This window comes from Dromiciops gliroides, chromosome 2 (assembly GCF_019393635.1).
Source record: "Dromiciops gliroides isolate mDroGli1 chromosome 2, mDroGli1.pri, whole genome shotgun sequence".
NCBI classification, from domain to species: Eukaryota; Metazoa; Chordata; class Mammalia; order Microbiotheria; family Microbiotheriidae; genus Dromiciops; species Dromiciops gliroides.
In genome coordinates, this window is record NC_057862.1 from 426,172,615 (window position 1) to 426,198,602 (window position 25,988).

A 25,988-nucleotide genomic window follows, 5' to 3' on the forward strand; every position below is an offset into this window, starting at 1 on the left:
GGGCAGATTTGATGAACATAGCATCTAGAATTTTATCTGAGTCAAAGACAAAAATGTTAAACAGCACTGAGTCAAGTGTAGATCCCTCTACATCTCCACTGGAAATTTCCTACCCACATCGACAGTGAACCATTAATAACTTACTCTTTGCCTCCAACTAATTTAGAATCCAGCTGGTTGCATTATTGTCTAATCCATTATTTCTCCATCTTCTCCACAAGAAGAGAGTAATTTATTAAAAAGCAAAGATAGAATCAAGGTAAAACTCTATCTACAGTATTTTCCTCATCTACTAGTTTACTAATCCTGTCCAGAAAGCAAATGAGGTTAGTCTGTCCCAACCTATGCTTGATGGAGCCAGGCAGGCTCTTCCTTTTCCTTTCTGGATTTTCATCATCCATCTCTTTTATGTTTTGCTATCCTCAGGAATTGAAGTCAAGTTCTCTGGCCTGTAATTTGTGAAAATTGGGACACTTGCCTTTCTCCAGTATTATTGCATCTCTCCTGTTTTCCCTGATCTTTCACATAGCGCGGGGATGGGCCTGTAGTCACATCCACCAGCTCTTTCAAGACCTCAAGATGGAGTTCATCTAGGCAAAATGAATGACATTCATTGAGGACAGCCAGGGACTCTCCTTACTTGTCTTGAGTATCAACTCCTTGCCAGTCATTTTTGTTCTATCATTTCTAGCACAAGGGTCCATTTTCATATCAGAGGAAACATCCTGTTCTCTGCTGCCAGTTACCATTGTCCTATCCATCCCAACCCAAGGTCACATCCCTCCTTTGATCCTTCTTTTTCTCCCAATAGAGATTTAAAACAAAATAAAAAACACCTTTTTGCTCTCCTTTGCTTTTCTCATTCTGGGCATTGGCATTCCTCATAGCATTTTTACAAGACCAGGCCACTCTCCTATGTTCATTTTCTGTCACCAGGTCTTGCCTCCATCTTCTGCACATTTCTTTTTTACAACCCAAGATGGGTTGGTAAGTTCTCAGTGAATCCATATTGATATCATCAGGCAAATCGCCTTTTTTCATCCTCCTTGGAATCGTTTCCCTTTATATCCTCAGAATTTCATTCTTAAGCATCTCCTAGCCCCCTAAGGCTGACTTCCCCTGAAGTACTTTACTCCATGAGATCCTACCTAATGTTTCCTCTGAACTCTTTGAAATCTGCTTTACCAAAATCTAAAGGGCATATCAGACTATCCCCATATTTCCTATCATCTATAACAAACTCTAGAAGTGGTCACTCCCCTTCCCCTAAAATTCTCATCATTTCCATCCCAGTAACTTGTTCCTCTCTTGTTGATGAAAATCATATCCAGAATAGAATCTCCCCTTTTTAGCTCTTCCACCTTTGAAGGGTGAAATTATCACTAAAACAAACAAAAAGTTATAAGTGCTTAGAAATTTCACAAGAACAAATGAGCAACCCCAGAGTTAGGGAACCTCTTATGTCCCATGTAGATAGGCTTTTTATAGAACCCTAGAATGTGAATGTTGGGAGGAACCCTAGAACATAAAACACCGGAATACAGAATGTTAATGCTGGAAAAGCACCTCAGAGCAATGAATGTTAAAACATAGAATGTTAGAGCTAGAAATGACCTTGAAGTCAAATTATTCCAACCCTTTCGTTTTACAGGTTGGGAAAATAAGTCCAAGAAAGGGGAATGATTTCCCAAAGGTCTTACAGGCATTCCTCTGATGGGATATGATGTGGAAAAGGGATTCAAGTCAGGGAAGGAGACTTGCACCCTGTGTGTGTTCACACACACACACACACACACACACACACACACACACACACACTGATATTGCCCCAATAGAAACCTGCTTCTGCAGAGCCCTCAGCCCTTCTGCCTTCCTCGATCTGTTTGTCGTTGCCTTTCCTTTCACCCTCCCCCCACCTCCCAGTCAAGGCTCAGCTGCACAGCTCCCTGCCTGTGTGACCCTTGCCCTCAGCCTCCCTCAGCCCTGGGTCTTCATGTAGCCATTAATGAGCTAGGACTGCTTGTTAGCCACCAAATGCCATTGGAGGGGGGGCAGCATGAGGGTGTGCAGTACAAGTCACCGGCGTTAGCTATGTGGCCCCCCTCCCAGCCTGCATCTGTTTATTGTTCCTCTGCTTGTGAAAGATGAACTCAGACACATTTGGCTCATGAATGTGTATGATTTGCTGCGTTCGGGGGGAAGGTAGGCTCCTGCCACGATACCTTTCCCTTTTCTCTCCCTTCACAAATATTTCCCCCCTTAATCTAAAACCTTGTTTAAATGCCACAGTGAGACCGGCTGCCAATCAGATGCCAATCACCTCCGAAAGGCATGTCAGGTCTTATTGTTAATTGGATACACATTATACTGTTTCCCCTCCCAGGCGCATGCAAATCCCCTTGTGTTCTTCCTGTGTTTTGGTGAGGTGCCTGGGAAAATTGCGTGTGAGAAAACTATGCCGACTGGGTCCAGTTTCTCTCCATCCCATGCTATGGCAACTCATCCTGATTGGATCCTAGTTTCAATAATCATTAGCTTCCTAACATCTTGTCTGGACTTTGGGTCTTAGGACCTAGCTTTACTGTGTGACTTTATGCTATAAAACCCCCTGTGGGGTACTCACTCCAGCTCACACTTTCATATGGACTGGTTTCCCAGAGGATAGATACTTTTGGGGTAACCTCGTGGGGTTCCACTCCCAGTACTCATAAGCCCTCAACAATGTGCCTTCCATTAACAATCAGCCAGTAGATTCATTTAGCTCTTAACAAAGGCATTCACTAAACTAGCAGAGTAAGAATAGTAGGTAGAAGCCCCCTTCCCATAAACCTAAGGTACATTATCACATAACTACACACACAGTCCATAGGAAGAGTGGGCTCAAACCTAGAGTATGATGATGGTGAGATAGGATAAACACTGTGGCCCAGGCCATTTACATCTCCTATAACTGTAGGGCCTGGAAGATGTCTCTTTGTAAAGTCCTAATGTATCTTTCCCTAGACAGCTTCTCTACTAGGTAAATCGCTTAGTTTCCTACTAGTAAAATAGCTACCCTCCAAAGCTAAATGATTGATGGGGGGAGAAAAGAGAGAAAAATCCTCTCTTCTCGTAGCATCTCTTACGGCTTATAATTTCTTCTATTCCAGAACTACTGAGTTTCTGCCAAAGCTTAGCTCTTTAAAGGCCACAAAGCCATCACTAATTTATTTATTCAGCCAATCACACTGTTCCCTTATTGACCCAATTGAACAGGTGTTTTCACCTTATAAACATGGTATAAAAAGTATCTTTACAGTTAGTGTAACACCTCATTAATACCTTGTAATTACATTCTTCATCTTCTGTGACTATACCAAGGTGGGGAGGAAACTTCTTCCCTTAAATATTTGCTGTCACCAGCAAATCAACCAGGATGCTTTTTTTGGCAAAGGCCACATGGTATAATTCGAAAACAATCCAAAAATTAACTTTGTTCCACAAAGATACAGGCCTTCCATAGCTGATGGGCTGGGTAATTACACTCACTCCCAAAATCACAGTTACAAAATTTTAGTAAGCAGGCATCATTTTATAAAATTCTCATAGGTTACCACTTATTTTGGTGTTTACAATGGCCTTTGCCAACCCTCAGACAATAAAGAAAAGAACAGGTAGTCTAGATCTGCTCAAAAGTTTTAAAAAAAAAGTGACATATGAATGCTCCTGGTGAACCACTTAACACCAGCATCCTAGGGATGCAAAATCCGTTCTGCTCATATCCGTTTCTGTACTCATAATGGTCACTGGCATACAAAAGATATCAATATATAAGCATTCAGAGCATAAATTGGCTCAAATAAACTGGTCAGACTTGAAAAGGAAACACATCAGGAAACAGAGTATCCATTTATAGTCCAAAACAGAAAAAAACAAAATTCTAATCTTCTTCCAATAGATCCCTGAATAGATGAGAAACCTAAAGCCCAAAGAGGGATAAAGTTACCCAGCAGGTTCCTAATAAAGTTACGATTTGAACTCCTCCATTTTGTAAAACAAGGGCTCAAGAAAGAGTAGTTCTCTCCCCAGTTTAACACAGCAAGTTCACGGCTGGGCTAGGACTAGAGCCCAGTTCTCTTGACTCCTAGTCCAGTGCTTTTTCCATTATCCCAAGCTTCCTCTAATTTGCTTAGGGTTAAAAAAGTGTCATCTCCCCAAAAGGACATGCTGACTCAAAGTATATGTGGTTGGAATTCAGACTTTGTCTCTTCTTAGGCCTCTGCCCTACCGGGTCCTGCGAGAGTCAGACAGTGCAGATGGAGAAGAGGCAGGGAGCCCAGAGAAGCGAGCAAAGGAAGCCCTGGGTCCTCCACCCCCCGCACCTGACAGAATTGCAGATATCAGCCTCCTGGAGGACATCTTCAGCAGTTTGGAAGTAGAACAGCTGCCTCAGCCCCTGAGCCAAGCAAAGAGCTTAGAAGACCTCAGGCTGCCCAAGGATCAGGGCGACCAGCCTTGCACATTTGATTACCAGGTATGGCCAGAGCTGGGGAGTGAGGGAGAAGGAGTATTGACTGCCCTCTCTCCAGTAATGACTGCTCAGAAAGAAATTAACCTCGCATGGAAGTGCCTTTCCTTCTGCAGCCAACACTAGACATTGGAACTAGGAAATCTAGAACATTAAGCCAAAAGGCTTAGAACACTGACTGTTCTAAGAATGTAGAGCTATAGAACAAGAGCTTAGACTGTTTAAGGGTCTTAGAACATAAAATTATAATAGAGCTATAAGGAACATAGGATGGTTCAACATAAGATGTAGAATGTTAGAGCTCAGGGGGAATAATGATTTTTAGAATTAGAGAACTTTGGGTGTTGGATCTGGAAAGCACCTCTGAGGTGATCTGGTTTAATTTCATTTCACAAAACAGAGAGGCTTGCAATATATTGGCGTTTTTCTCTGTATCCATGCTGTGAAACCCAAAATAGATCTTAAGTCTCTGTCTTATGTTCTGTGAACAGAGAATGGACCTGTGCTCAAGTGAAAGAAGTAGAATCATGCCTGGATTGAAGCTCGCCCATCCTTACAACAAACTGTGGAGCATGGGCCAAGATGACATGGCCATTCCTAACAAACATTCGCAGCCTTCCCCAGAAAGGCCCCTGGCATCTCTAGGGAGTACCCCCTCTCTGCCTCGGAGACCCCGAAGCCGGGACAGCATCTTGACCCATGGAGAGAAAGAGGAAACCCCCACTCCTACACAGGGCAACATCACCATCCCCAGACCTCAGGGAAGGAAGACACCAGAGCTGGGCATTGTACCCCCACCACCTACAGCCCGGCCTGCAAAGCTTCAACCCTTTGTCATCACTGAACCTGGGAAGACCCCAGGCCTTGGGCCTCCTGACGCCACCTCCGAACTGATACCAGAGGCATTTGGGAATTTGACCCTCTCTAGAAATATGGAATGTCGACCGCCCCTCAGTTATCTGCCGCCCCCACCAAGGCTTCTCCCTACCCCTAGTAGTGCCACTGATATTCTAAAGCCAGTCCGTGTGGTCACAGACCCTGCAGGCTGTGAGAGTGATTACCTGTTGACTCTCCTAGATCCTCTAAAAACCAGCTGGCCAGACAGGGCTCCCCCTGCCTCAGTAGCTCCCAATACAAGTGGTTTTCCCTGCAGTGTGGGTGACTTTACTCCTGCATCCACCCCCTTTGGGCCCAAGCTGGGCTTCCCTTCAGCTTCAGCTACCACCCCATTCCTCCAGCCATCACTCAACCCTTTCACTCAACATGTGCCAACAGCTCTGCCAGTGTCTATGACCCAGTGTGTTGGAGGGCCCTTTGCCCCCTCTCCAGCTCCCCTGGGCCAGGCTTTCACTCCCAGCTTTATGGCATCCAGCCCTGGCTTTTATACGCCACAAAGACCTCAGCCCAGCCTCTCAGCTCTCTCCATGCCTAATCTGTTTGGCCAGGCTCCCCCAGGGCCACATGTCAGCTCCTGCCCACCACCAGGCCACGGCCCTGCCCAAGATGGCCCAAGCCAGCCCAGCCACCTGGGTGGCCCTTCAAAAATCCGAACGTTGCCCCTAGTGCGCTCCAGCTCAAGGCCAGCCGAGGCCAAACAGGGGTTGATCCCTCGACCTGGAGACCCTCCGGTGGTTCCTCCCAGGCCTTTCAATAGCCTAGAGCCAGTATTACAGTCTTCAGGCCCTAGAGAAACCAGGGATCCGTTTGAGGATTTGTTACAGAAGACTAAGCAGGAGATTGCGCCCACTCAAGGAAAAGTGGAGCAGCTTCGGAAGCGTTGGGAAACTTTTGAGTAAGATCCAAAGAAGAATTTGAGGTTGGTAGACAGGGGTGTGTATTTTTGGAAGGTGTTTGGGGTTTGTCTAAATCCAACAGTTTTGAAGCATGAAGGATTAACTGGCTATTGTAAAGAAATAATACCTTCCCCTCCTTCCCCTGTCTCCTCTTCCCTGGCTATGACTTCCAATCAGTTTCTACTGATGGAAATGAATTTGGACTTGGTGAAACCCTACTTTGTCCAGTTCTTCCTAAGGTTTTTGCCACTGCCATCAGAAGGCAGACTTGGTCTGCATTTTGGTCCCATCCTTCCTATGGGTTTCTGCACTGACCCCTTGATAATTCACTTCTCCCTTCTGATACCACCCCCACCAGCAGGGGAGTCAAGTTCTTTCCTCCTAGCCCATTATCTGGTCAGATCCCCCTGTGCCCAACAGTTGTGGACAGGTAAGGATGTCAGCATTACCCATGGCCTTACTCACGACAATGAAACCCAAGTTGGGTGTCCGAAGAGGCTCTTCCTACTCTCCCCACCCCAACTCCTTGTCTCAAGATTTAAGTTCTATTATTCTTAGACAATCTTCATCCCAGACACTCTTCAAAGCCTACCTAGAAGTAGACCCAACCATCCAGCCACATTGATTCTCATAGGGAGGGTTGGATTTTTGTTTGTTTGTTTTTTGTCATTCAACACGCTAGGGTTCATTGATCCTTGAAATTCCTATTTCAGGAAAACGTAGCACAGAGCCAGCCCTGGACACCAGCAACTTTGATTTTTAGAAGATTTTAAAAAAGACATCAGAAGGAGTCATTAAGAGGAGCCCTTCTATTATACCCTTGCTCTTATAGCTCTATGTTAATATGATAGATAAGGGTCCTAAATGGCCACGTCTAAACTGGATGTCATAGTAGCTTATTTTATTATCAAAGTCAGGGCCCAGACATTTCTAGCCAATCTATCCCGGGAGGTGGCCCTGTTCAACCTAAGTGGAAAAAGGAGATAGATGCATAGACTGGGAGTCAAAAGCCACATCCAACTTCACAACATAGCCTTTGGCTAATGCTGCTGATTTTCCCTTAAGAGGAATGTCATCAGGGCTCACTGAGGCCTTCCTTTCACACATGCCCCTGCTTTCAGGGAGAGAAGGTTAAGGGGAAAGAGGTAACTTAGGAGGGGAGGGAGGAGAAAACCATTTTGCCCATGTTAGATTCTCTTTGGCTGCTTCTTGGTGACTGAGGGGGAATGGTATCCCTCCCTCCTCTCCCCTACAGCCAGAAGTGGAGAAGTCAAGGGCTGGCTCTTAGAAGAGCCTCAGATCTGTGCCTGTTTTCTCCAAGAGCAGAGCCAGGGCTCACTTTTCCCACACCTGAGTTAAGTTGAAAATGATAGATTTGATGTTTTTATCTGTAATTTCCCCTCCTTTATTTTATTCAATTCATTATGTCGTGGATGGGGGCAAGCCTTGATGGTTGAAACTGAAACTTACTTAGGCTGTCTAGGTCTAAAAAAAAACAAAACAACAACAACCTTTGAGGACAAAGGAAATTGTTCACATTTCGACCTGGTCTTTCATTTCCTGATTTTGGATGAGCCGGCTCATCCATGAAGCCTACTGCTGTAGTGCTGCCCTAGATTCTGAGCCCCACCTGAGCAATCCTATCCGTAATCATGAAGACGTCCACAGCTCAGGGAGAGCCACGTGGGCCTCATTGACGTCCCTGACCTCTGGGAATACTTGCTGCTTTGGCTAATCAGGCGGTCACTTTGGGATCCAGGAACTAGAAATAGTCTCTCAGAGCTTTATCCTCCACTATAAAGCCTGTGTGATTCAGAAGTCGCCTCATCACCTGGAGTCGAAGAACTTGAATCTTTGAATTTGTTCCTTAAGCCAGGCCAGACTGGACTGCTCAGCCCAACACTGGAATGAATAGAAGGTCAATCCCAATGACCCCCAAAGCAATGCATGCTTAGATTTCCATGGTTTCATTCTCCCCTTAGTGGCATGTGCCAAAGATCAGTGCCATGCCAGGGGACATATCAGTGATGCCCAGGCACGCACAAGACCCCTCCCCATCCTGGAAAGGCATCTTTCCACCATCCTCTTTTATGTCTAGCACTGGGAGCCCTTCGGACTGAGGCTGGGTCAGAAGGGCACACACGAACAGCACACTGAAGAAGCTGAGACCATTGTTAAGTACAGAGATGGCTCCTATTTCATCTTGTGAACCACACTTGCAGAAATTGGGTGGAAATAGTAGTCAATGTATTGTCCACATATGAGCACTGTATGTACCTTTCTTCACTTACTGGATTGAATTTGCAAACCTGGGAATTAATTTTCTGTGACAGCTCAATAAAATCCTCTCGGGCAGAACATCTTTGTTTACCTGGTCATCAAAGTACTTTCTTTGATATCCATAGTGCCAGGCCTGGGGTGGGGGTGGGGGGCTGAAAAAAGGGAGGCAGCTTGGTACTGTGGGAAAATCACCGAGCTGAACGGTAATGGAGGTGGATTCGAGTGTCACCTCTGCCATAACTCTGTAAACTTGGACAAGCCACTTCTTTTGGTTTCATTTTCTCCTTAGTTAAAATGAGGAGGTGAGAAAAGACAACCTCTTCGGTCCCTTCCGGCTCTAACCTTCTATGTTCTTCTATTCCAAGATCCTTTCTAGCTACAGAATATAGAGCTGGCAAAGTTATAGCTGATATAGTTGGCAAAGCCTGTGGAATTTCATTGACAGTTTTCCATATTCTGAAGTTCCTTCTAGCCCTGACATCCTGTATTTCAGGGTCCCTTAAAACTCAGACATTCCATGATGCTAATTCAGATGCATTATACCAACTGATTGGTTTAAACCCCAAGTTCTGTATTTCTAAAGGAAGCCAACTTGTCAGGGCAGGCAGGTTCACACCTTCATCCATGCCTGAGTTATGAGAGTGAAGGGGATACGTGCTACCTGGTTAACTAACACATGCTTCTGCATTGAAACAATTGACCCAGTTTCTTTTGTGCATGCTTGGGAGCCAAGCAGACATGACTGGAGAAAGTGGATCAGGACTAAAAAATTTCATTCCAAACCAAGAGAACAGCCGCGATTGTTTTGGATGATGGGTATGGAATACACTACTGGGGAGGTGGGAGAAAATGTGGAAGTCATGTCTAGTTCCCTACCTGGAGAATGGATAACCATCTACAACGTTACTGACAAGTGGGTCATCTGTCCACCATTTGAACACTCCAGTACATGGAACTTGCTACCTCAAGAAGCAATTGTGGGTAGCTCTAATTGTTAAGCTATGCTTCCTATAAGGAAGATTCCTATTTCTGCCTTCTGGGGCCAGAAAGAACAAGACTAATCCCTCTTCTCCATGGCAGTCCTTGAACTATATAAAGATAGTGATCATGCCACCACCTCACCTCCCAGATTTCTCCTCTTCAGGGCTTTAAGCCTATCCTTGAATGAGCAAAAGTAAAAGAAATTGATTTGCTCAGGAAGTTGCCCCTCAAGGTCTTTAGACTATATGTCGCTCTTTTACCAGGGAAGAGATGATACAGGAGCTATGTGTGGATTTTAGCTGAGATGTAAAATAGCAATTTGATTTCGGGTCAGACCAACAAGTATTTATTGAGTGCTGTCTGTATGCTCAGTCCAGTGTGAGGGTCTGGGCAGGCTGCAAAAGAAGTATGCAACAGAATCCCAGACCTCCAACCCCTCTTGATTTTGAAAGCTGCTGTGGCACTGAAAGCTGCACTGGACAAGGAGTCTTAAGATAGAAGGATTCAGGTCCCAACTCCAATGCTAATCATGTGGCTGTGAGCAAGTCACTTCACCTTCGAGGCTCAGGCCTCAATTTTCTTACCTGTAAAACGGAGATAACCATACTTGTACTACTAACTCCAGAGGGATATCGTATAGAGGCAGTGATAACAACAGCTGTCTGCGGAAGGCCTCGGTAAGATTACAGGGCTGAATGATTATTATGAACTGTTATACTTACAGCCAAAGATACTAAGGCTTAGAGAAGGCAAATGACTTGTTCAAGATTATACAGCAGAGTGGGTGCCTCAAATCTAGGTGCCCTGACTCCATGCAAATGGCTTTTCTGGTAACACCAGTAGTGCCTCTTAAATTCAGGTTGTTGGTTATTGAATCTAGGTTATTCCACCGACCTGACCCATAGCCATAAGATTTAGAATTAAAAAGGACCTCAGTTACCATCTGGCTCAACCCTCTCATATTACAGATGAGGAAACTGAGGCCCAAGGAAGTGACTTATCTAAGAGTATACAATGTGAGCCCCATCTTTTAACACATTTAGTTAACCTGCAGTCCTGCTCCCAGCAGAATCGGGTTGGGTTTAGTCTGAGGCCCCCTAGATGTTGGAGGAATGGAAGAGAAGACGCACTACCCTCGCCTTCTATCCCATACCACCTCTCTGGAATATTAGCCAATATCATAAGAAACAGCATCAGAGATTCAACTTCTTTAATGTTAATCCCCTTGAGGTTGGGGGGGTGGGGGTGGGGTGGGAAATGAGTTCAGTGGAGAGTCTGGAAATATATGTTAACAAATCCCGCCCATTAGCCTTTCAGGGGACAGATGAAAGTCCCTGAAGGCTATTGAACAAACAGTATTCTCTGGTATCTAGATATTTTGAACAGATGTGTGGATCAAAGGCACACATGGAAACCCAAACAAAATAAGGAAGAAGCAGTAAAAATCCAACCACCTGCCCAGCAGCAGTCCAGGTGCTGGGGCCCCAACTCCAAAGTTTGGGAAGAGAGGACACAAATTTAGTACCTGATATTATCCCCATTTTATAGATAAGACAACGGAAGTCCAGAGAGGTTGTAATTGGCCCCAAATCACACAGCAAACGATCTTGGATTGTCTCTTGTCTTGCAATGACATGGACCCAATACTAGTCCCAAGTCGAGAATTTAAACTGACTGGTGGGAGGTATCAGGTCAAATAAACAGATCAGACTCTAGACCCAAGTTCTTGCTTGCACTGAACTTCCCTATAAAATCCCCCCTTTAATCCTATCCTCAGAAATTTCAGAGAACAGAAGGGGAGAGTAAACTCTGATAAACTAAAGTAAGAGGAGGACTGAGAGAAGCCACTGTTTATGGTAGAATGGGAGCTTAGATTCCCATAATGCCTCAGAGTCTATGAAACACTTCAAGTGGCAGGGAATGCTAGTGTTATTTCCATTTTATACATGATGAAATTGAGGCTCAAAGAAAGCAAGCAATTTCTTCAAGGATGCCCCATTACTAAGGTCTGAGCTGGCTGGGTTTCCTGCCTCCAGAGTTCTTTTCTCTCTACTATACTGCCCAATGAAAGGATCACTAATAGTAAAACTTCCATAGCTGCTAGGGTCTCTGAGTTGCAGGGAAATGGAGACCATGGAGTTAGCTAAATAGTTAGTGGTTATTCCTACCAGTGTAGTTGATGTGGGGATGAAGGGAGAGATCTGGGCATGGCCTGAGCAATGGTGGATTCATGATATTTAAGGATTTCCATCCACTTTTGACCACTAGGGATCTTAAAATCAGAATAGCCAACATTTAAATGGAACTTCAAGTATGCAAAACAAGTCACAAATATCTCATTTGAACCTCAGGTGCCCAGGTAGGTAAATGCTCCCATTTTAAAGATGAAGAAACAAGTAAATAAAGGTTGTGACTTACCCAGAGTAATACAGCTAGAATCTAAGCGAGGCATGATTTGAACATGAGTTTTCCTGACTCAAAGTCCAGCACTCTATCTACTTCACTACCTAGCTGCCTCTAGAATATGGGCTTTATTCTAGCAGGGACTTCAGAACAGATATATTGGTGCCATAAGGGGCCTTAACACCTAGTCCAACCTTCACATTTTACCAATGAGGCCCAGAGAAAAGTGACTTGTCTAAAGTCACACACCTAGTAAAGAGTGGAAAGAATGAGACTCAGATCCAAATCATCAATGTATGGCTTCATGTACATGTCTATGTATATGCTTTTGGGGGGGGGGGTGCGAGGCAATGAGGGTTAAGTGACTTGCCCAGGATCACACAGCTAACTAAGTGTCAAGTGTCTGGGGCCAGACTTGAACTCAGGTCCTCCTGAATCCAGGGCCGGTGCCTTATCCACTGCGCCATCTAGCTGCCCCTCTCCTAGTGCCTCTTGGGGACCCTTCCCTCAGTGTCACGTTGGTGGGTGCTGTAGGAGGTGTACCAGGCAAGTGTCCTAGATAATCCCAGGAGGATCTCGGAGAGTGAACAGCCTCAGGACACAGAGTCGACTCAGGCTAGTCCTGGGGCAGGATTGACCGACTCTCCCAAGGAAAAGCTGGTAAAGTCTAACTGGCATCTCATGCTGTACCAACACATGTGCAGATTTCATTGTGTGACTACTCATCAAATTCCAGCCCTGCCTATAGTCTGTACTTCATGGTTAGGCTTCCTTTCTCTGAGCTTCTGAAATCTGGCTTCCCCAGGGATTAGACCCAGGTGAAAAGACCCAGGGGGCTGAGACAGGGACCTCCAGAGGAAGGTTCTTTTCACTGTACTATACCATTTTCCCTCCTGGACTGGACACTGAATGTCAGAATAGCCTGGAGTGACACAGTGGGAAGAGACCTCCAGGAACAAGCATAGCCTTCTTATTCACTCTTCATTTCAGTCCATCTCACTTTATTCTCTGAACTTGGTACTCTACCTCCCATGTCCATGCCTGGGATGCACAACCTCATTCCTGCCCCTCCACAACTCCTAGGATCCCTAGCCTCTTTCCAGGGCTTTCCATATACCACCTCCTACAGGAAGTCTTTCCTCTAGTTGTTAATTCCCTCTCCCTCTTCAATTTGTCATTTAAATTTTTTTCTACTTATATATTGTATCCCCCAATAGAATATGAACTCCTTGAGGACAGAAACTTTGCATCTTTAGTGCCTTGCACATAGGTCATGTGTTGTTGCTGTTCAGTCATTTCAGTCGTGTCCAACTCTTCATGATCCCAATTGGGGTTTTCTTGGTAAAGATACTGGAGTGGTTTGCCATTTCCTTCTCCAGCTCATTTTGTAGATGAGGAGACAGAGGAAAAACAGGGTTAAGGGACTTGCCCAGGGTCACACAACTAGTAAATGTCTGAGGCTGGATTCAAACTCAGGTCTTCCTGACCCCAGGCCCGACCATTTATACATCAAACCACCTAGCTGCCCTGAGTCATGTGTGCCTTAGTCATAAAAGCAGTATATGAACCTGGAATGTCCTGACACCAAGGCCAGTGCTTTTTCCAGTGTAGAGAGAAGAGCCTTTTTGTGCTGTCCAGAATGCTTTACAAGAGTTTCGATTTTGTTTGTTTTTGCTGGTGGGTATACAATATGAAGGCAGATATATAGAACAAAGGGGACGGCATAGCATTGCTAATTTAACCTAATTCATTTATTCTTGCCCCTAGGTTTACTTGTATGACAATCAGAGAACACTTTGGAAGCTAAGGATAGCCTTGTTGCCCTTTCTACCACATAGTCCCCTGTGGATTTTTTTGGATAGAGTGCCCAAAACGGGGTTTTGAGTATGCAGACTGACAAGCAGGGATTTAACAGGAGCTATGAGGAATTTTCTAATGCCAAGGGAGAAGGACCTGGAGTCAGCAGCAGGAAAAATTATTCAAAAGAATAGTGTTTGGGGTGGCTAGGTGGCGCAGTGGATAAAGCACCGGCCCTGGATTCAGGAGTACCTGAGTTCAAATCCGGCCTCAGACACTTAACACTTACTAGCTGTGTGACCCTGGGCAAGTCACTTAACCCCCATTGCCCCGCAAAAAAAAACCAAAAAAAAGCAAAAGAATAGTGTTTTAGTCTAGGAGTTTCTGCTGGCTTTTTCTGGTTGCCTGGCTGGGAGTGATGATTCATCATCTTCCCTTGCCATGTAGAGGCTTACTAGCCATTGCACCCTAGCAGATGATTGCAGAGACATCAAACAATGTGGTGCCTCCACTGGTCTGTTGGTTGCTGAGCTGCATTCTGTTAACCTCAGGGGAAGATTCCATCATAGCTGTGAGCAAGGACAACATACAAAATGAAAATCACCACCTCCACTAAGCACATAAAAATAACACATTACAACCAAAAGCAAGGAAGTCAAACAGCCATGTTAAAGTCTTTAAAAGGCACTTCTGGGCTCCAGGCTCCAGTGTTAAGAAAGTTCAGTAGTACAATTCATGTCTTTAGCTCCAGTGTGTGTGACTTGTCCTATATACTGAGAGAGAAGTGCCACTGAAATTCCTGGGAAGAGGGAAGATGCTCACAGGCTTGATTAGATTTCTTCATCTTGATTTCCCAGCTGCTGCACAAAAAGTATTCTGGGAATGGGAAATCCTGCATTCTATGGATCTGTTCCCAGCTCAACTCTAGCCAAGCCCCTAAGTAACTCAAGGAAACCCAAAGGCTCATGACATACAGCCTTCCCTCTTTCCCCTCCCCCCATTTGACCTATCTCACAACCAAATATACATACACATAGATATGTACATGAACGAATGTGCCTTGGACACACCCCTGCATATACATGTGTGTAATGTGAACACATGCCTATATCCACATAAAGGAATGCATGAATTAACTGTATGTATACTCACAGAAATCTGCCCCCACAGTCTGTCTGTCTGTCTGTCTCTCTCTCTCTCTCTCACACACACACACACACACACACACACACACACACACACACACACACACAGCCTCAGCCCAGCTGAAGCACAATTCCTTAAATAGGAATACATAGGTACAAGAAGGAAGGAAGGGGCAAGGGGAGGGTGGCTTCTATCTCTCTTGTATTATTCCTATCATTCAGGTTTGGTTCCCTGAGTTGCTCCCCATTCCCTAAGGGTGACCTGAAGGTAGCGACCAACACACAGAAGGGGAAATGCCGTCCTCAACAAGCCTCCTCCATACGTGCTTCCTGCCCTTGGCCCCATCCAGAATCCTGCACAGGTATTAAGCAGAAAGAGGACAAGATCCAAGCATGGGAGACACCATATAGAATTCCCTTGAAAAGTCCATGGAAGCATCCAGAAGATGAAAATTTTTCCTGAGGCTGAGCAGGAGGAAATGGGGCTGAGGGATTCTTCACATCCTGGTATACTCTGCCAGTGACCATCAGAAAACCTCAGGCAGGCCAGAGGGAGGACCCTGGACAGGCAGTTTCTACCTGGTCCTAAGGTCCTGCTGGGCCATCGCTGCCAATCTTTACCCCATCCCAAGTCATTTATATGGTGCTTTGGGTGTCAGGTTTAAGAAAAAGTTGCCATGGGAAGCTCTCCTGCCCTGTTGCTAGCATCAAGGGAGAAGATACCCAAATAAGCCAAGTGAGTTCATTGGATAAAGCTGGAAGGACCCTTAGAAATAATCAAATCCAACCCTCTCAGTTTACAAAAGGGAAGACTGAGGCCAAGAGAAGGGAAATGTCACACAGGGAAAGAGTCGCAAGAGCCAAGATTTAAACCCAGGCCATAAGTCTGACTCCACATCCAGAGTTTTTTGCTGCTATAACACAATCCTTGACCTTCTGCTTCCTAAACCCAGGCACTGCCTGCCCAAGGGCTAACGTGATTGGCCCCAGTTTTCCCTGGGCATTGAACCAGTGGTCCTAAGCTCCATGGGGCACCAGGGGAGGAAGAAGGACCCTTCTTGTGACATAGCCCCATCCCCAAGGATTAGGGTTTTCGTGCTTCTTTACAGTTTGCTTTAGTGAGCCCCATGTGTGCTCTCTGAGTTGAGTAGGCCCCAAGCTCCCTGCCCTGGGCCGGCTCATCATGCAAGCTTTGATGGGCCACAGCCCTATCCCTGGCCTGGATGTGGATGTATGTGTGTGTGGTGGGGGTGGGGGCGAGGTGTCATATCAACCGCTCCTCAGGTGGCACCTTGAGGACACTGTCCATTTCTAGCCGGGCTCCTGCCACCTCCTGTTGGCTGGGACTATAGGTCCCCTCTGACTGACGCCTCTTCCGGGCTGCAAGGACCCCTGAGAGGAGGCCGATGAGGAGCAGCAGAAGGCAGCCACAGGCCACTGGCACAACCACCTCAATCAATGGGAACGAGAACAGCGTGACTGGAGGCCCTTTCTGCAAAAGACATTAATATGAAGAAGAGAGATATGAATCAAAGGGAAGTACCAAAGGCAAGAAAGAGTGACCATAGATTGTCCAGTATCCTTATGACTTCTTGAGTCATAGAATCATGGACTTTTACAATTGGAAGAGACCTCGGGGAGCATAAGATCATGGGGTTTAGAGAAGGGAAAAGACTTTTGGGATAACCAGAGTCCAACCCATTTTAGAGATGAAGAAACTGAGACTCAGAACTGTAATTTAATCCAGCCCCTCCCTTACAAGTGGTCATCCGGCCTGTGATTGAAAACTGGCTAGTGAGAAGAATTCACTGACCTCACACGGCAAGTTTATTCCACCTTGGTTCATTGTTAATTATTAGGAAGGCCTTCCTTATACTGCCTTCCCTTTAACCTCCTAGGTTTTTGATTTTCCTCTGAAACTAAACTCCAAGATAGACTTTGAAATATACCTCCATGATAGAACTTGAAATAAGGAGACAGTGATGACATCCCCCTCAGAGTCTTCTTCTGGTTAAACACCCTCTCCCATTTCCTTTGACTTTTCCTTGGATACTACAGTCTCTCATACCCTCCCTATCTGGGTCGTCCCCCTTGAAACAGGCTCCAGCTTGACAACATCCTTCCCAAAATGCAGTGCCCAGAACTAAACTGGTTTTTGAAATAGAGGTCTGACAAGGACACTGGGACTGTCACCTGCCTCAAGCAAGATACTGTGTCCAGTCTGTTCAGCCTAAAATCCCATGAGCCTTTTCAGCTGCCAGACTACTGACTCATTTTGAACCTGAAGTCCATTAAGACTCTCCAGGCCCTTTTCACATGCTTCCTCCATCCTCTACCAGGGCAGGTGGCCATGGTTCACAATTTCACCCCGTCAAAGCAAGTCAGAAGACAATGGCCACTCTGATTTGTTTAGATGCACATTGATCTCTCTACCTCAGCCTCCCTAAATCCAACTGAAGGAAAACGAGACAGAAAAATACAACTGAGGGTAAGGGCACTCCTTAGCCTATCCCCCAAAGTCCCCAGAAATCACTGAATGTCAGAGCTGGAGAAAACCTGGGAAAAAAGAATGGAGTTGTGAACATGATTCTTAGACCAGTGCCCCTTCCTCCTCACCATATAAGCAAGAAGGAGAACACAGGCAGGCGAAAGGAAAGGATTCCCACCCCACCTCCCCCCACCCAAAAAAGGCAGGTCAGGGGTTTTGCATGTCCCTGGATCAGACCCCATTTAGAATGATGTGTCCAATTCTGAGGGCTACATCCTACAAATGACAGTAACAGGCTAGAACCTAATCAGAGGAGTCAACCATGATGGTGGTCCCATCCTAGGGCATTCCATTGAAGGAACTGGGGGCATTTAACCATTTAACCTGAACGAAATACTTCAGGGAGCAGAGAGGATAGTTAATGGGCTGTCAAGGGACAGAGGGATTAACTTGGTCTGCTCGATCTCTGTAACAGTGGGGGAGGGGAGAAGTCACAAAAAGGCAGGTGCCAGCCCAATGTAAGGAACTTTTTGAACACTTCAGTGCTGTCTCAAAGTTAAATAAGTTGCCTTGTGGGACAGAGAGCTCCTCATCCCTGGAGGTCTTCAGGCTGAGTCCTAGCTGACCACTTGTCAAGGGGGGATATAGGGCATTCCTGCTTCAGGGTAGGTTGGAATGCCCCCGGATGTCACTCCTAGCTCCATGATTCTGTGATTCATCTTTTGGGGGGGGGGCAGGGCAGTAAGGGTTAAATGACTTGCCCAGGGTCACACAGCTAGTAAGTGTCTGAGGCTGGATTTGAACTCAGGTCCTCCTGAATCCAGAGCCAGTGCTTTATCCACTGTACCAGCTAGCTGCCCTGTGATTCATCTTTATAACCACAAGCTATTTGAAAGGAAGCCCCCTCTCCCAGATGGCCGGAGTATTTTCCTGTTATTCCTTTGACTTCTCCTTCCCCTAGATTCAGACTCATGTCCTCACCCATCTCATATGGCCCCCTTCCCCTATGACCCTGGGCATTCTCCTCCCTTTGCTAGGTTCAGACAAAGTCTCAGCTCCTCCCAAGGTTGAAGTGCCAGCAGGTGGGACTGTGGGCCAGCTCTCTTTCCTCCCTCCACAGCAGTACCCCATGAAAGACCAGATTACTGCCAAACAACTATACTAATTTCTCTATACGCTTCTCCATTCCCACTACCATGTCCACAGCTCCCAGACATCCTAAACCATCAACACGATGCCCAATCCCCTCAGCTACCCCTCTCACTCCTTCAGGGCTCAGAGCCCAGAGCCCCCTACTCACAGCCACATCACAGTGCCGGCCTCCAAAACTGCTACTGCAGATACATTCAACCTCGCTCCCAGCTGCTTGGCAGGTGCCACCATTCTGGCAAGGGTTGGGTTCACACTCAGGAATTCGAATTTGACACCTAGAAAGAGGAAGAAACGAAGAGCTAACACAGTTCTCTCTGTCCCAGAACCAAAATCAAATCCAACCCCAAGGCCTTGCTCCTCTCCACCTCCCACAAGACTATCCTAGCAATCAGAGGTGTCCTAAAGTGGACTTTGGGGGAAAGTGAACTCCCCATCCCTGGATATGTTCAAGAAGACTCTGCATGACCAGTTGTCAAGGGTGTTATAAAAGGAAGTATAGTTCCAGTAAGTGTTGGGCCAGATGCCCTTGGAGGACCCTTCCTATGCTAACATTCTGTATTCTAATAATCTAAAGTGCCTTCTGTTAAATCTTGTGTTCCTAAGAGGACCCTTCACCAATTAAGAGAGAACAGTTAGCATCTCACTCCCATGAACCTTGCAGGGAAGAGTGTTATCCATGACCCTTCAACCATATTTGGGAAGGGACTAAGGATTGTATTTCACATTTGAAAGTTGAAAAGGACTTCAGAGATTATCTAACCTAAACTACTCACTTGACAGATAAGAAAACTGATGAGAAATGACTTGGCCAAGGTCACACACCAAGTGAGTAGGACTGGGAAGAAAGCATCATGAGATCATGCACTTAGAATTGGAATATACTTTAGAGGTCATTAATCCAACCCTCTGATTTGACAGAGAAATAGAGGCCCAGAGAAGTGAAATGACCTGGCTGAGGTCCTATAGGACTAGAGCTCAGGCCTCCTGGCTTTTTCAACAGCACCATTTAGATAGGACTTCGACCGGTAGATTTCTTTTTTGTTTTGTTTTATTTTGTTATGTTTTGTTGTTGTTGTTGTTGTTATTGTTGGTGTTGTTGTTGCAGGGCAGTGAGGGTTGTGACTTGCCCAGGGTCACACAGCTAGTAAGTATCAAGTGTCTGAGGCCAGATTTGAACTCAGGTCCTCCTGAATCCAGGGCCAGTGTTTTATCCACTGCTTCCCCCAACTAGTAGATTTCTACCACTGTCTAATGAAACTGCCATGTGTCCAGATATGTCTGAGGATCTGTGAAGCTGATGTTCGTATCTTCATTTCAAGATGCATTTCTCATTTTTTCCTTCACTCTGCATGGATATATTAATTAACAGCTCCACTAACAAAACTAAACTCCTTTATCCCTCTGACAAAACAACTGTTACCCATCCCCATTTTCTGTCATTGTCTCAGGACCCTGCTAGCTGACTGGCACTAACCTTTTGACCCTCATTCCCCACAAAGCCTGGACACAGCTTGGTGAGGACCTGCAGGGGGATCCCATAGGCAGGAGGAGCCCATAGCAGCCTTTCCCAGACAGGCTAACAGGGGAGATGCTTCAGAGCAGGCAGGTCAAGTGGAGGAATTACTGGGTTTGGAGTCAGAGAATGTGGCTCCAGATGCAGGCTCCACCACTAACTGCCTTAGTAACTGGCCAAGCCCCATTATCCTCTCCAGGCCATAGTTCTTCTGTAGAGCCTCAGTGCTAGGCCAAGTGACCTCCAAGGCTCCGTTCAATCTAAATTCCATAATCATCTGATCCCGTGGTTCCTCCAGTTATGCTTCATAAGTGACAACTTGCCCTGACTGAGTAAGGCTAGCTTTGTTTGTAAGTTTATCATAGGCCAGAGACCATATTGGACAGAGTCCCCTTCTCCCTCAGTGAAGAGGCCTCAGCTCAAAGTTCTCTTCCTGCCTTGGGACACTGAAACATGTTTTCCCTCACTTTATCATCATCGGGCATGGGTGCCCAGCCTTCCCCTTGGTTCTCCCCACCTCAGGCCTGTGTAGCCCATTGGGCAGGTACAGTTGGCTCCCCAAGGCCCGTCAGAACAGTGGCCTCCATTCAGGCAAGTGAAATTGTGGCCGCATTCATCTGGTGGGAAGGTCCACCTAGGAAATAAGCAGAACATCAAAGAATATAAGTCTGGGAAGGGATTTTAGAACATAAAATGGTAGAATGCCAATTGGAAGGGACTCTAGTACAGAGAAAACAGAATGTTGGAATGGGAAGAGCCTCTGGAACATAGAACGTCAGACTCTAGAAGACAGGATGCGAGAGCTGGAAGGAATCCTAGAACACACAATTGTTAAAGTGGTAAGGAATACTAGAACATAGTAGAAGAGAGAAGGCAGGATGTTCAAACTGGAAGGAATCCTAAAACACTGGATGTTAGAAGAGAGAAGCCAGAATGTTAGAAGTGGAAGGGACCCTAGAACATAGAACATTAGAAAAGATACAATGTCATGGTTGTAAGGAGCCCTAGAACATACAAAATATTAGAAGAGAGAAGACAGGATGTTTGAACTGGAAAGGATCCTAGAACATAGAATGTTAGAACAAAGAGGATAGAAAGTCCCAGTTACAAAGGGCCCCAAAACACAGGATGTTAGAGCAGAGAGCACAGGACATCAGAGGGGGAAGGGGCCTTAGACATCAGCTAGTGCAGCCCCCTTGCTTTGGAGAGGAGGAAACAGATAAGAGATCAAAGCCTCTGGCCCAAGGCCACACATCTAGAAAAAAGGAATACCAGAAGCAGGCCTGTGGCAGAGCTCTCTAGACTCCAGGCCTCATGCTCTGGCTGGGATAACATATCCTGAGCCTTCCAGCCCAGGTACCTACTGGCATCGGGGGCCACTGAACCCAGGAGGGCACTGACAGGAGTAACTCAGGACCCCGTCCACGCAGGTGGCACTGTTTAGGCACTTGTGCTGGAGGCAGTCGTCCACGTTGGTCTCACAGTCCCTCCCTGTGTAGCCTGGGGCACAGTGGCACTGGTAGCTGCCCGGCAGGTTCCCACAGTGGCCGTGGACACAAGGAGCAGAAACACACTCGTCCACATCCACCTCGCACCGTGGGCCCTCCCAGCCGGCGCTGCAGGCACAGCTAAAGGCATTGAAGAGGTCCTGGCAGGTGCCCCCATGGAGACAGCGTTCCACCGAACACACAGGGCCACCACGACAGCCCAGATCTATGTCATCTCCAGTGTACAGAAGGAACTGCTCTGGCTGGGGCAGAGGCGTGGTGAGGCGGACGAAGGGCAGGTCGAGGCCACCGATGGTCACACGGCCTAGGCAGCCAGTGAAGTTTTCTGCCAAAACAACCTGCACATGGCTGTGAAGGAAGTCCAGGCTCCCTGCCTGACCCCAAAGGGTCATGTTCCTGGCCCCATCCAGCTGCAGTAACCAGCGAGAGACAGAAGCTGCTGGATCCTCCATGGTGAGGGTAACCCAGTGCCAGGCCCCGTCGGAAACAGGCACCACACCTCTGAAGGCAGCTCCCTCAATGCTGTTCCCACTCCGGATCGACATGGACAAGGAGCCATTGCGGATGGCCACCCACAGGGAGGCTCCCTCCCCAGCTGCCTGCAACAGGGTGGCCTCAGGGTCCCGGGTACGGAAAGCCAAGGAGAGAGCCACAAGCTCCCGTTTGGCCGACACATTGGAGCTGGTGAACACGACAGGCGGCTGATCCTGGAACGTAGCATTGGCCAAACCTAGGGGACAGGCACAGAACTCTGTGAGCAAAGGTGAGCCTGGGGGCCAGAGCTAGGGTCGACTCCCTACTTGGTCACAGAGGGCCTAGTAGGGCTGCAACAACCCAGGGATAGGGGGTGAAGAATGGGGCATCCTTAGAGAGTATGGGGCCCAGGCAATCCTTAGCAGGGAAAGGGAGATCTGGGAAATCCCTACTGACCCTGAAGTAAGTGCAGCCTATTATTGGATGTGAGGTCTGAGGATGTCCTTGAGTAATATTTGGCTCATCAGGCTATGCTAAAAAAGAGGGGACACAGGACCCAGGAAATCTCCTGGGGTTGTGAACATACCTGGCCTAGGGTGCCCTAGGGATTGTGGGGTCAAGATCATCCTTGGGATTGTGGTAGTCAAACTACCCCCAGGGGTGTGCATAGCCCCAGAATCTCCCTCATCAGTATAAGATCCCTTAGAAGATATGGGGCACAGGCTGATCCTGCGGAGAAGAGGGTCCAGGGTCCAGAACATTCTTAGAGGGTATGTTCCTTTACCTGTAGGGCACTTGGAATCCAAACTGTCCCTGCCAAAGAAAGGTGGGAAGAGATAGGCATTCCAAACTCCTCAGCCTGGCATTTAAGGCCATCTATAACCTGCTCTACTCTACTTTTCTAGTATCTCTAGACTCTTTGCGTCCTCATCAAACTGTTTCTTGAGAGCAGGGACTGTCTTTTGCCTTTCTGTGTATCCCTAGCACTTAGCACATTGCCTGGCACACAGTAGGTGCTTAATAAATGGTTGCTGAGTGACTCCCCTCTCACCCTCAAATACACACTGGGTTCTCATATTCCATGCCTTTGCTTCTGCTGTTCCTAGAATGCCCTCCCCTCCTCCTCTTTGCCTCCTGAATTCCTAACCATGCTTCACAATTCAGTTCAAACACTACTTCCTCCTTGAAGCCTTTCTTTTTTTTTTTTTAATTTTGCTCAGGGCAATGGGAGTTAAGTGACTTGCCCAGGGTCACACAGCTAGTAAGTGTTAAGTGTCTGAGGCCAGATTTGAACTCAGGTACTCCGGAATCCAGGGCCGGTGCTTTATCCACTGCGCCACCTAGCTGCCCCCCCTTGAAGCCTTTCTTATTCCCCTAAAGGTTAACCTTACTCAGCAGATAGCACACAGCCCTTTGCACCTCTCTGATGCCTTTATCACATGTCCTATTGTTGCTGGGATCAACTAAAAACTCATGTTTGGCTTCTAAAGCCCTCACAACTTGGCCCCAGCCTCCCTTCCCAGCCTTATTAGGTGTGACTATGGGTCAGCCTCACGGGCCTCCTGCCTCATGCATGACACCACATCCCTGGAGTGCAATGCTTTCTCATCTCCATCTCTTAGCATCTCTCATTTCCTTCAAGACTCACCTCAGTTGGCACCTTCCAAAAGAAGCTTTTTCTAATCCCCTCAGCTACTAATTTTTTTGTTTGGTCATTTTTTCAGTCGTGTTGGACTCTTCGACCCATTTGGGGTTTTCTTGGCAGAGATACTGGAGTGGTTTGCCCTTGCCTTCTCCAGCTCATTTTAAAAGGTGAGGAAACTGAAGCAAACAGGGTTAAGTGATTTGCCCAGGGTCACACAGCTGGTAAATGTAAGGCTGGATTTCAACTCAGAAAAGATGAGTCTTCCTGACCACAAGCCTGGCACTCTCCACTGTGCCACCTAGCTTCCCTTTCAGCTACTGTTGCCTCCCCTCAAATCACCCTCTATCTACTTTGTATTTACAATGATAATAATAATAATATAGCATTTTATAGTGCTTTAAGGTTTTCAAAGCACCTTAAATACATGTTATTTCATTCTGTCCTGTAGAGGTAAATATTGTCTCACCCGATACAATGTAAACTCCTTGAAGGCAGAGACTTTTTTTGTCTTTGAATTTTCAAGGTTTATAGCACAGCGCCTGAGACATAGTAGGTGCTTAACAAATACTTGGTTGATATAATATTAAGTATTATGTTCTGTGTTTATGTTGTATCCCCCTGTTAGACTTCAAACTCCCTAAGATTAGAAACTGTCTTATCCTTTGTCTCTCTCTCTCTCTCTCTCTCTCTCTCTCTCTCTCTCTCTCTCTCTCTCTCTCTCTCTCTCTCTCTTTGCGGGGCAATGAGGGTTAAGTGACTTGCCCAGAGTCACACAGCTAGTAAGTGTCAAGTGTCTGAGGTCGCATTTGAACTCAGGTCCTTCTGAATCCAGGGCCAGTGCTTTATCCACTGTGCCACCTAGCTGCCCCATTATCCTTTGTCTTTTCACCCTGAGGTGCTGAAGACAGAGCTCACATATCAGCACATGGTGGAGTTTTAAATGTGTTTGTTGAATAGAATGAATGAATGAATGAACTGAGGATAGAACTAGAGGTGAAAGGATGGGACAAATGGCTGTCTCTACTCACAGACGTAACCATCAGAGACCTCGGCACAAGTGGTAGAAGGGGGACAGGGCTGGTCCTGACACCATAGGCGCTTAGCACACGTAGGCCCCGTAAAATTGGGAGGACAACTGCAGATGAAGTCATTCCAGGTCACAGTACATGTCCCTCCATTGTGACAAGGTTCAAGCTGCAAAACAAGAGAAGCAGCACCTCCCATTTCTACAGAGCCCAAAGATGTGCACATCACCTCCCTCACAATAACCCTCCTCGGGAAGGGTCTTTAGTCCCATTGTGCAGAGGAGGAAACAAAGGTCCAGAGAAGGGAGGGGAGGCACCAATGAGCAGAGAAAAAGGCCCTCAGCCACAGCCTCTTTTCCTCCTTAGGGTCCTGAGGGGAAGCTTAGGACTGGGTCAGTGAGGAGCTGACCAAGTGCCTCCCCAGAGGTGGGAGGTGTCTGGGGGTAGAGGAGTGGCCTGTTTACAAACCAGATGCTAGAACTAGACGTGAACTTTAGACAAATTTGGATTTTGTCAGAGAAATTACTGGGGCGGATTCTTACCCAGTAAAGGTTAGACGGGACAATAATTAGAAACTTTTGATGCTCTTGTCCTTAAAACACAGAACACTTTCCACACACAACAACACTTTGAGGTAGGTAATGAAAGTGTATCTCCACTTCATAGATAAAGAAACTGAGGCTCAATAAAGTTAAGTGACTTGCCCAAGGTCAAGCAGCTAGTAACAAGGCCAAGAGTCAAACCCAAAGCCAGCATTCTTCCCACTTCATCTCCCTTCCTAAATGTCATCCAAGTTCCCTTTCAGCTCAGAAGAGCTCTATAATCCAACAGAAGGAAGATGAGGGACCACTTGTGGCAAGAGGAAGATTTCCTCTTTGGTGGCCCCTCCCCAAACAGAGATATGGTAGAGGGTTGGGCTAACTCCACCCATGGAGCCCTCACAGAATAAGACCAAGAAAGAGGCCAGGCCTGGGTCCACTTGGTCTCTAGACTCCCTGGTCTAGTCTGTCTTTGTTAGACTAGGAATCTCTGAGGACACACCCGCACCTTTCTACCAAGCCAAGCCACATTGGTGAGAATGATTCTGATGAGGATGGCAGTGCAGACTTGCCATCCAGAACTTTGAGCAAGTTACTTCTCTAGGTCTCAGTTTTCTTAATCTCTAGAAAACAGGGGGGTAGACTGAGTCTCTAAGATCCTTTCCAATTCTAACATTCTTTTTTTCTCAGGTCCCTCCCAGCTCTGACGTTCTATGTTCTTTGTTCTAACATTCTGTG

General features: G+C 46.6%; 2 protein-coding genes across 8 annotated transcripts in view; one reads left to right on the plus strand and one right to left on the minus strand.

The window, feature by feature from the left end:
- DENND1A (DENN domain containing 1A) overlaps nt 1-6,432 on the plus strand; it is a 673,977-nt gene extending 667,545 nt beyond the window's left edge. For all 7 annotated transcript variants that reach the window (XM_043984170.1, XM_043984174.1, XM_043984173.1 and 4 more), the window contains 2 exons: nt 4,255-4,513; nt 4,999-6,432. In XM_043984170.1, coding sequence (XP_043840105.1) covers nt 4,255-4,513; nt 4,999-6,303 — 1,564 coding nt within the window. In that variant the 3' untranslated portion in view covers nt 6,304-6,432. The remainder of the gene's footprint in view (nt 1-4,254; nt 4,514-4,998) is intronic.
- Nucleotides 6,433-13,429: 6,997 nt separating this feature from the next.
- Nucleotides 13,430-25,988, minus strand: part of CRB2 (crumbs cell polarity complex component 2) — a 46,624-nt gene continuing 34,065 nt past the window's right edge. Inside the window, exons 9-13 of the mRNA XM_043981480.1 lie at nt 24,715-24,880; nt 21,424-22,297; nt 20,577-20,693; nt 18,695-18,821; nt 13,430-16,398 (exon numbers count right to left, since the gene is read on the minus strand). Coding sequence (XP_043837415.1) covers nt 16,171-16,398; nt 18,695-18,821; nt 20,577-20,693; nt 21,424-22,297; nt 24,715-24,880 — 1,512 coding nt within the window. The 3' untranslated portion in view covers nt 13,430-16,170. The remainder of the gene's footprint in view (nt 16,399-18,694; nt 18,822-20,576; nt 20,694-21,423; nt 22,298-24,714; nt 24,881-25,988) is intronic.